This window comes from Crassostrea angulata, chromosome 7 (genome assembly GCF_025612915.1).
Source record: "Crassostrea angulata isolate pt1a10 chromosome 7, ASM2561291v2, whole genome shotgun sequence".
Classification (NCBI taxonomy): domain Eukaryota; kingdom Metazoa; phylum Mollusca; class Bivalvia; order Ostreida; family Ostreidae; genus Magallana; species Magallana angulata.
In genome coordinates, this window is record NC_069117.1 from 10,802,918 (window position 1) to 10,814,416 (window position 11,499).

General features: G+C 34.5%; 1 protein-coding gene across 1 annotated transcript in view; it reads right to left on the minus strand.

The window, feature by feature from the left end:
• The window catches only part of LOC128193134 (uncharacterized), a 102,456-nt gene that overhangs the window by 57,108 nt on the left and 33,849 nt on the right, over positions 1 to 11,499 (minus strand). Inside the window, exons 40-52 of the mRNA XM_052866408.1 lie at positions 11,286 to 11,467; positions 9,680 to 9,855; positions 8,953 to 9,181; positions 8,628 to 8,784; positions 8,097 to 8,193; positions 7,593 to 7,708; positions 7,339 to 7,424; positions 7,085 to 7,164; positions 6,847 to 6,977; positions 6,605 to 6,678; positions 5,958 to 6,148; positions 991 to 1,139; positions 373 to 544 (exon numbers count right to left, since the gene is read on the minus strand). Coding sequence (XP_052722368.1) covers positions 373 to 544; positions 991 to 1,139; positions 5,958 to 6,148; positions 6,605 to 6,678; positions 6,847 to 6,977; positions 7,085 to 7,164; positions 7,339 to 7,424; positions 7,593 to 7,708; positions 8,097 to 8,193; positions 8,628 to 8,784; positions 8,953 to 9,181; positions 9,680 to 9,855; positions 11,286 to 11,467 — 1,840 coding nt within the window. The remainder of the gene's footprint in view (positions 1 to 372; positions 545 to 990; positions 1,140 to 5,957; positions 6,149 to 6,604; positions 6,679 to 6,846; positions 6,978 to 7,084; positions 7,165 to 7,338; positions 7,425 to 7,592; positions 7,709 to 8,096; positions 8,194 to 8,627; positions 8,785 to 8,952; positions 9,182 to 9,679; positions 9,856 to 11,285; positions 11,468 to 11,499) is intronic.

An 11,499-nucleotide genomic window follows, 5' to 3' on the forward strand; every position in this document is an offset into this window, starting at 1 on the left:
ATTTCTTGTGATGTTATATTTTAGCAGCATTCAACATTTGTGACATCATAATAATACATATAAGTAAACCTGTAGGTACCCTATCTGTGTTATGTATGCAGTAGATTTCAACACATTTTACATGCAAAAAATATGTGGAATGTAAATTCACTGCTATGACCTAACAAGAAATTTTCACAGAGGTCTGATATGATTCATGTTCAATCTTAACTGGGAAAAATAAAGGGAATAATAAGCATTTCTTTTACATAGATCTGCTTTGATCTGGACTTGAGATAATTGATGGACAGACAGATGCACTTAAGGACCAAAACACATTTTGATTTTAGAATACTCAATAAACCTTAGTTTATAAGAATGAAATAACCTTACCATCATCTTCTGCAGAGTATGGATTCCTTGAAACTCTCCACTTATGGAACGTAAAGTCTTCTCCACCTGTGAATACTACATCTGGATCAGATCCGCTCCACTGCACACAAAGCAGACGACCTCGGTGTCCATGGTAACTGGCAATCGTCTGACCTTTACTCACATCCCAAACCTGCAATTATATATACCTTCACGTCAAGACTTTAATATGTGTCCATATCAGGTAAAATCTGAAAACTTACAACCTAAAGAGAAACTTTCATTTTATTCTCTCTCTCCCCTCTCTCTCTCCTCTCTCTCAAACAATTTAGATAATTATATTTGCACAAAGTTAAATCATTTTTAAGTCTTGAGTCTTAATCTTATTTTAAGTAAAGTGATACTATTAGTTACATGTTTGATGTTGACCTTATATATAGGTCAGTAATGGGGGTTAGAGTGACTAACTCCCCACCTTCGTTTAAATGCCATAAAACTGGACAGGTATACAAAAGCTGACATCAAAATACTGAAAAAAAGTAAACTTTGTACTGACGATATGGAATTTACAGATCTTCACATGACTGGTTCACCAATAATTTTCTTAGAAAAGTTGGAGTTTAAGTAGGTGTCATTTACCCGAGCAGTGCCATCAAAAGACACAGAGGCCAGTGTGTTGTCATCGTGAGGGCTCCACTGCAGACCCACAATCCTGTTATTGTGTCCAAACAATGTAGTCTTAGCCTCCGAAATCAGCACCACCTCATCCACAGCCTCATGCAGCTTCCCTGCAATTTCAGGAACAACAAAGTAAATGTAAAATATCTGGCCCCGAGGTTATAAAACTTTCTTGAGTACGATCTCGTACTCAAAATCGTACTCCGTGCTCCAAATCGTACTCCTACTCAAGATATCGAGGTTATAAAACTTTTCCATTCTCCTACTCGTACTCCGGCTGAGTACAAAAATGCGATTTTCTGAGTAAGCTTTGAAGCTTTCTCAAAGTCGTACTCAAGATATTTAATCTAAATAAAATGCAGTGCAAACATATAATATTGTTCATATTGTAACATTGCTGTATTATACGCTCTAATTTAATCATATTTACATGTATATGAATTAAAATGGAAAGTTTTTACCATTTTATTAATGACATATCTAGATAGAAAGGAGGTGAATTTAAGAGTAAGGGCGAACTTCAACCAAGATTATAAAAATAACTTTTAGATAGTTTGCTTCATTAATTAATGTACATATACATGTATAACTATGTACAAAATACTACCGTTGAATAGCTCGACTTTTTAAGAATTCTGTTTTTTGTCAAATACGACCCATACACCCCATCATTTAAAACAAAAAAATCAATGTACATGTATCGTTATTAATCAATTTCAATCAGATGTACTTGCTGGGTCCATTTTTTGATTATAGTGAAAATGTAGGTTAGTTCTAAACATTACAAAGGATGGGGGATGCATAAAAGTCTAACGCTTTCTATTACTTACTTATTAATCAATTATCATTTATGTTGCATGCCACAAAACTTGGAAAGGGAAACATTCTATAGAATAAGCGGTAAATCAGTGGTGGAGTAAAGGAGGTCGCAGAGGTCGCACCAGGCGCCCCCCCCCCCCCCCCCACAGCCCTAAAAAAAATTGTCCAATTAAAGTTAAATCATACTCCTTCTGGCAAAGAAAATGTACAACTTGCGAGTCTTAATTATCTTTTTTTTTTAACTTGGGGGATTTCTCTACATTAGACTGTTTCAATGGTGCAATATGAAGAAAACGCGTGTGTTCAATGGTGTAACTAAAAAAACCCAGGAAAAAACATTTTGGTTACGCTGTCCTTGGGTTCAAATATGACCAGTCACCTCTATATACCCACCTTTAAGTAATTGGTTATACTAACTAGTGTTTTAACGACTCTTCCATTGTTATTATAATATAAGCTGGTATATATAGTTATCTTTTATTAAAACTTCATTAATTTATATTGTCCCATTGAACTTGGTTTTTAAACTGATTAATTTACAGTGATTCGAAAGAAAAAAAATAAAATGATATGTTTCTTGGATTCCTACAAGACAGAGGAATTTGATGACTGTAGGTCTTAAATCTACAAACCTTTAAAAATTGTAAATAATTTTATTACTTTAAGTTTACCGGTAATCACGAGAAGAAATATCTCAAACGTCTATTTAAAGACTTCCTTTTTACCCTACAAAATCTCTAGAATCCTGGAGCTTCTGGGACCGGCTTTGCCCCCTGGGTCACCAACAGGACTTTGCCCTGGACCATCTGGAGGCCACAAAGCGGCCTCTCCAGACTCCCTGTCTTATACTGACGCCCCCTCTAACTTCACATTCTGGATCTACCCCTGGAACTAAATATTTTTAAGAGGAGTTGGTGTTGGTGTGTGTGAGTGGGGGGGGGGGGGGCGAATCCTACTTCCTGTGGTTTATCTATACGATTGTTGTTTTTTTTTAAATTTTCATAAAACAGTTTCTGTCTGCATGCGGAAAATATTGGCTTATAAGTCGCCTTTCCTCTGTAGTGTCAAAAACGCTCTGAAATTTAGAGTAATTTTGAACAAGGTTCATTTGTTTTTATCTCGAAATATCGATAATAAAAACCTATTTTGAAAGTTAACAAAAAGCAATCTTACTTGGAAATATAGAAAGTAATCAAGAATCAGCAGTAAGTAATTAAAACGCAGGTTAAAGGGCGTTAGATGTAAACATAAAGATAATATTTCAAATTTTTGAGTTTTGTATTGGCAATATTTTAAAAATTATGACGTACATATTTGGCTTCCTAGGTGACCATACATACTACATGTAGCTGCAGAGATCTAGATGTGTTCTTTGTCTAATATAGGCCGCAACTTCTTTTTAATTTTACTGCCGGAAGGTAGAGTATCCATTCCGAACCATCTACCAATATTTTATTTTTATTTTCCAAATATTAAAGAAATTTTACCATGGAACATCACCTACCTTACAATCTTTATTATTTATTTCGAATTAAAACATCGAGAGCATAGACATGTCTAAGTATACGTAAGGTGAAATGCATTGTTTGGTTTAACATTTGATTATAAACGCTCGAATATAAGGATGGTGGGTCCCGGTGACCCCATAGTACGTCTTAAGTATTATATTAGTATCTTTCTACAAATAAAATTTGGTGTTATGACATCAAATTTTATTCTTAAATACACAGTTATGGAAAAACATTAAGTATGATCGACTGCTTGAGAATTCATGTAATTTACAGTTAATTAAAAGCTTGTTTATGTAAAAAAAAAGAAAGATAACACTTAAATTAATCATAACCCGCATGATAAAAGCTAGAATTTATGAGAGAGAGAGAGAGAGAGAGAGAGAGAGAGAGATTTGAAGGGGATTATTGTTATTCTATGCAATCGATTGAAAATACATGTACTACTTAAAATAGCTTCTTCGCATTTTCATGTGAGAGATTTTTCTCTATATAGCTTAGCTGTGGGAATATTCATCTCTTAAATTGTTTAATTTTATTAGCAAGTAACTATTTAGATAATTCATATAGCTATTCCTTTTTTATCTAAAGTAACCAAATATCTATGTCAAATGCATCAAAATTAACACATGTATTTCGAATTTTAAAGATGAATAGGAAAAGGCTTGCTCAAAAATATCAATGGACGTTACTTAAGATTAAAAATGACACAGTATGTATAATTATTATATACATGTAAATTCTAAACACACATTTTCAAGCCTTGACTAAGTGAGAAAAAACTTGAACCATCAATAAAACCCCACAAAAAGGGGTACAGCAACTTTAGTACACAGTTTCCTTGAACACGTTGTTTCGGTTTAACGTGGTCCTCAAATTGGAAATTTCAAAAATATTTCAATTAGTGAATTTTCTTAAACTCTCGTGCACATTCCCAAAAATATTAAAATGAGAAACTCTATGTGTGTCCTTGGCTTTTGGCATATGTTCATTGATGCAATTCCAACCCCAACCCCCACCCCACCCCTTCAAGATATTAGATGTTTTTTTCTCACAAGAATTTTAAAAGGCAAATATATACTAAGTATGTTGCAATTAAATTGGAATACCCATATAATTTCCTAAGTGTATACTATATGAGTGTGAAAATAAACGGATTTCTCAGTATTTTTGTGATTTTCCCAAGTATATCTTTCTATTTTTGAATTAAACTCTACCCTGTTTTCCCTAATACAGGGACTGCTCACTAAATATCTTAAGAGATATCCACTTGGGGGCAGTGACTTTCCAGTTTTGTATTGGCGTCGTTTCTGACCTTTTCCTGGCATGTAAAATGTCAAAATCGTATAAAAGCCAGGAAAACTTAAGATATATCGAACTAAATTCTATGTTGAAATACTCTCTTCATATCCGTGTAAATTCTTACTTCTTTCTTTTATATTCATATCGTTCCTTACAACATAATTATACTTAATCATCACATGCATGAATCATTATCTGAGTCTCATGAGAGAGAGAGAGAGGAGAGAGAGAGAGAGATAGAGAGAGAGAGAGAGATTTGACATAATCACAATTTGTTGATAATTTTACCAATTACACTGGATTTATCGTCTCTGTTGCTCAAAAATTCATAAGTTATAGATGCAGACACATCTCCATGCTTGCAGATGGAGAAGGTAATATGTACATGTAAATAATGTGTTACATTTTGTTGATAAATAATTAATCTGAATATATGTACAGTTTGCCTGCATGCCAGGACTATTTACATGAATTACCGTTCTCTGTCTTTCTTCAGAGACGTAAAATTTCATCGATCGCCTTTTGGAGCATACTCCTAATAGTACTCAGCGGAGAACGTACTCCAAAACTTTTATAACCTCGGTTTTTAAAGTCATACTCAGTGGAGCACATACTCGGAGTACAGAGTATGAGTAAGAGTATGAAAAAAGTTTTATAACCTTGGGGCCTGGAACCACATTGTCAATGTAAAATGTCTGGAACCACATAGTCAATGTAAAAGGTCAGGAACCAAACAGTCAATGTAAAATGTCTGGAACCACATAGTCAATGTAGAGGTCAAGAACCACATAGTCAATGTAAAAGGTCAGGAACCACACAGTCAATGTAAAAGGTCAGGGACCACAAAGTCAAAGTAGAGGTCAAGAACCACATAGTCAATGTAAAATGTCTGGAACCACATAGTCAATGTAAAATGTCTGGAACCACATAGTCAATGTAAAAAGTTTGATTTGATTTACAAATTGGAAGAGTCCGTCCGTCATCAGATAGCCTAGTGCACAAAGCAGATTCTGAACAAATAAAGGTACTGAAAGAGAGATTAATGAATACCAATAATTTGTCTTTCTTAAAATATTAGTTTCAGTTCATACACAAGACTTAGGAGCAGTACCAAGACTAAATCCAGTACCCTTTTTGTAATAAATAACACTCCACAAAACCCTTGTGATAATAAATATCTTATTCCACATTACCCATTTGGTAATAAATAACATTCCCCACAGGACAATTTAGGCAAAATAATAACATTCATTATGGTGGCAGATTAAATGCTGTGACATTTAAAATTGTTTGACATACCACCTAGTACTGATGACAAGTCCACTATCTGTATTGTGGCCTCATTAGAACCAGTGGCTATATAGTATTTCTGACTGGATGAGGTCTCCACATTGTGGATGGGGTGCCACTGAATGCTGTTCACTAGTTTTCGATGAATATGAACCACACATAATAGTTTGAAGGATCCAGACTTGTAGATTTCAACAGAGCTGTGGAAAATTCACAAGAAGCAAAATATTAAAGTTCTTGTTGATTCTATTCATTTAACTCTCTGGAGACACACTATAATTTCATAATTTTCATGATCCCCTGTTACTGTCCCCAGGCCCCATTTACACCCCCTTCCCATTGTTAATTTCATTTGTCAAAATCAAGGGATTCCTTCCTTTATTTTATATGCCGTATCTGAGTACAACTTTTAAAGAAAATTGAAATTGGTTTGTACAATCTAATGTTCCTAAATTTGTTTCATAAAATTAAAACAATTTCAAATAATTGCTTAATTTCTTTTTCTACGCTCCACATTCTAAATAGAGAAAGAATGACGTTTTTCTAAAATCTGTGTCAAACTTTGTTCCTCATAAAACAGGCGACGCTACATAAAACTTCATAATATGCTACCAGTGGGTCTCCAGTGTTTCATAAAAAGTAACTTGAATTCTCACCCGTCATCATTGCCAATGGCAACCAAGGAAAAGTCTGGATTCCAGCTTACTTCACTTCGAATTGGAACTCTTTGCTGTAAAAATATCAAGCTATCAAATTTTGATATAAACAAGTTTTTATAATTTATCATTCTAAACACTAACTAGGGAAAAAAAAAACCTAAAAATATCTATCATACAATTCTAATACTTTTTCATAAGTGTGTTTATTTCTTCGTTCTTGAATCAGTTACACTTCAAACCTTTGGCCCATTCATTTTGAAAATGACTGAATTTATGTCCTGGGCCTCATTCTGAAATTTTTTGGGGTCATGTGACAGGATGATACCATCTCCCACACTGTATATTACAAACAAAGTCTCATTTTCTTCCTCTGAAAGCATAAAAAAAACAAATAGATATATAATAATAAAAGAACATAAAAACACTACAATAGTAATTTCAATATGATGACAATTAAAAAGTGGACAAATACCGTACCAGACACTGTTGAACATGCTGGACCCCAAGCAACAACATAGACCGTTCTTCTGTGATAGTGGGAAGATATACTGGGTGGTCTGTAAAAGCAAAAGGGGGTTTTCATGTACACATAATAATATAAATTATCATATGTGAACTGAGATGTTGATAGAAACAAAATTGACAGTCCAATTTTTTTGTCATACTCAAAAAGTATGTTGGGATAGATAAAAGTGACAGAAAAGTGAAATTCAATACTCTATACAACCTACTTATTAGACAAGGTATCAAAAACGCCCACTCGGCCATCGTCTGTACCGAATCCTAGACGTCCCTCCTTCACTGGATGCCAGGCAAGCTGTAAACCAAGAACAACATAATGGAGACCATATCAATCATAACACCGATGAAATCTCTCTACTGCAATCGCTGACAGATACCAAAAGTAGGGTTACAGACAGCAAGAAAAGGAAGACACAAACAATAGTTCATTTTAATTGAAGTGCCATGATGTGTACTGACTTACTGCTGTGACCTTGGACTTTATGCCCTGCCAGAGAACCGTGACATCGAACGGGTTGACTGAGTTGTTCATATTCCACAGTCGTATCATACTGTCTCCAACACCTATGGCAAGTCTCCCTAAAATCACCCAATGAAAACAGGTCCGTGAAAGATAATGTTTCTGAAGATACCATTTTGCATAAAATTGCAGCCAATTTGCGACACATAAAATAACAATCAATTTTCGACCCATAAAATCTTTGACCAATTCTGTCCTTCTCTTGAACTTAGGTAAATGGATGAAATATTTTGATGCTTGCTTGCAACAATTCAAGATGAAGACACGACCTTTAATATCAAGGTCAAAGGTAAACAATAGGCAAAGTTCAAAGTGATTAAAGTCAAGGTAAACATTATCTGATATGATAGTCCTATTTACTTTGGCTATTTCAGAGGCACTATGTTCAACAAACACAGATTATCTTGTTCAACTTTTATCTGAGGGTCAGAGCTGTTCTTCACCTACCTGGATCAATGGGAGATGTCTTGACAGCATACACAAATCCTCCTAAAGTGGGCACTGCACAAACTGGCACAGACTGGGGCAGATTCCAGAATATCATCTGTTACATAAACATCAATATATATCAATAAATATGAATTTATTTATTGCAACATGCATTTGATAATTGGGCGGATCTATAAAATACACCACTCAGATCTTTGTTGCGTATCGCAAGTGAAATACACACTGATCAAAAAGTGCCATCACTCAACGCATCGCTATATCGGCCAAAGTGTATACATACAAGCGAGATCTGGGATAACAGTACATTTAATTAAACATCAGAGAATTTAAATACATGAACAAAATTATTTATACTAAATTTACCATTACCTTTCATTTGCACATATTCACATCACCTTTAAATATTAGATATGGCAAAATCACATTAAATTCAATTCTTTTTAAAAATTTGTGGGAAAAACTATATCAATATAAAATATACATCTTAATGCTGTGAAGTGTTGATACTCCATCATCAATCAAGCATACCTGTCTGTCCATAGACACTGTACACATGAGCGAGTTGTTGAGTCCCCCTGCACACATACAGAAGACGGGGCGGTTGTGGCTGAGCACCTTCGCAGAGCTGATGGAGGCTGGCTTCTGTGAGGGACCCGAATCAAGATTCCACCTTAAAATCTCACCCCTTCAAATTGATAAACAACTGAGAATTATAATACACAATGATAAGGTTTTCATTGTCTTGATATAAATTATTTTCATCCATCTTCATATCATTATCATTTATGTTTCTATTTGTTAACCTTCCACCTTTCAAAAAACTCTAATTTCTTATTAAAATTCTGGTAATTACCCAGAGGAGCTGACATAGACATGGTTTGCATTGTTTGGATTCCATAACAAAGTTGACCACGATTTAGTTTTATCCTCACGGGCAAACTGATTGGACTTAGGAGACTTGAACACTGCGATTTGTCTCCCTCTGAGCGAGCTCCAAATCCTCACAGTTTTATCTTTACTGCTGGAGGCCAACAGATGTCCTTCTGATCCAAAATCCATGGGTTTCACAGCATCTGCTTCAGCTGAAAAGTACATGTATAAGAGTAACAAAATGTTTACAATGAATAGTTATTTTATTTTTATAAATACATGTACATTCATTGTTGTACATTGTAGATGAATATGTTTCATTTATTTGAAACAAATAGATTTCTTTCAAAACAATCTATTTACCAGTACATGTATCATATATAGTTACAATTTCCCCCATACATCATTTTTTTTAGAATAAATACACGAACTGTACTTTTCATTAATATTCATGGCCATCATTTTTTCCCCGGATATATCAATTTGTTGACAATGGCTCTACAAATACAAATTGTTATCATATTGCTTTCTTCAATGCCCACTGAATTTTATTGATCATCTTAACAAAAGACCCAAACAAAAATTGGTGCACAACAAAAATTGATGAAACCATAAGTTATTGGCAAATGGATATTACTGTTTTGTGAGTGCTTCCATGAATTAATATTGCACTGAATTTTTAATATTTTCCACAGACAATATAATATTACCATTGGGTGACTGACTGTTGGGATTATCCAGATCTTGGTATGTTTTGAAATTTTCCCCAGGAACGGGACACCAGGCCACACATAAGACGTCCTCGTCGTGTCCCCTCAGTCTCTGTAGGACACGCCCCTCTCTCCAATCCTTCATCTCTATAATCAAAACAACTCCAGTCTTGTATCTGTGAAAAAAAGGAGCAATGGTTCTCTTTATATATAGAGATATACATGTATGTGTGCACGTGTGTGTTTGCGTGTTTACTAGTTATATTGTATATGCATTGGGTGATAAATAAATAAGAAATACTGTAACATTTATGTCATTTCAGGAATTATGACTTCATAGAAATGAAAGAATACCAGTACTTCATCTTTAAGAAATTTCACATAATATAATGTACTTTGGTACAGAAAATAAAGCAGCATTTAGCAAAAAAAATTGACAAACATCATTCAATACATAATTTTTTAAAATCAACGCAAGAGGCCCATTGGCAACACGGCTCACCTGAACAACAGTTCCTTGTGTCATTTTATTGCAGTTTTTAAATATTTCCCCATATATATTTCTAACTTGAAATGTGAACCTCTCTTGGGGCCCCAGTAATAGTCTGGATTCAATAAAACCAATTTAAAATCTACCCTTTCTTGGAATGCTTGCATAATAATCTCACAAACTGTAGCATTGTTGTTCTTGAGAAGATTTTTAAACATTTTCCCTATAAATTTCTATGTTAAACTTGAACCCCTCTTGGGGCTCCCATATCAATTCGGGGGTCATCATTTTAACAATATAGAAACTACATTATTTGAAGATGGCACTAGTATTAGTCCAATGGTCACAATTTTTACAACTTATGTTTTCTGAGGATGCTTGCATAGTAATCTCCTGTATTAGTTGGGGGTCATGATTTTAACAATTTAGAATCTACATTATTTGAGGATACTTCCATAGCTATATCACAAATTGTAGTATTGCAATTCTTGAGAAGAAATTTTTTAATCATTTTCTCTAATATTTCTGTTAAACTTTGAACCCCTTTTAGGATCCCAGTATTACTTGGGGAGGGGGGGGGGCAGGAATTTATTTTAGGAATTGTAGATTTTAGAATCTACATTATTTGAGGATGCTTGCATAGTAATCTCACAAACTGTAGCATTGCAGTTCTTGAGAAGAAGATTTTTAAACAATTTCCCTTTGTATTTCTACATTAAACTTTAAACCCCTATTGGGGCCCCAGTATTAGTCCTGGAGTCACTGTTTTAACAATTTAGAATCTTCACTTAATATACAAGCTTTGGTGTAAACATTGGCATTTCTGATGCAGTGGTCCTTATGTAGAAGATTTTTAAAGACCCGTGTCCTATTTTTGAAAAGGGTTAAATTGCCTTCCATTTTAGTACCGGTAGTTTAGAGTTCCCTTTCCATAAGAGTGCTTTGTACCAAGTTTAGTAAAATTTGACCCAGGGGTTATAGAAAAGAAGTAAAAACTGTGAAAAGTTTACAGAATTATGATGGACAACGGGTAATCAGAAAAGCTAACTTGAACCTTCAGTTCAGGTGAGCTAAAAAAGCATTTCCTACTACATTGATATATATTGACATACTAACCCAATAGCCACCTGTGTTTCTATGAGGTTGGAGCATGCCAGGTAGACTATGGGTGCTGACTCAGGACAGTAACATACAGTCCTGTTTTCATGATACTGCCATCCAATAATCTGACCCCCATCATCTCCACTGACCACAACATCTGAGTTCTCAGATGACCAAGTAATACAACTAATTTTACCCTGAAAGACATATTTGTGATCATCATTTAAAG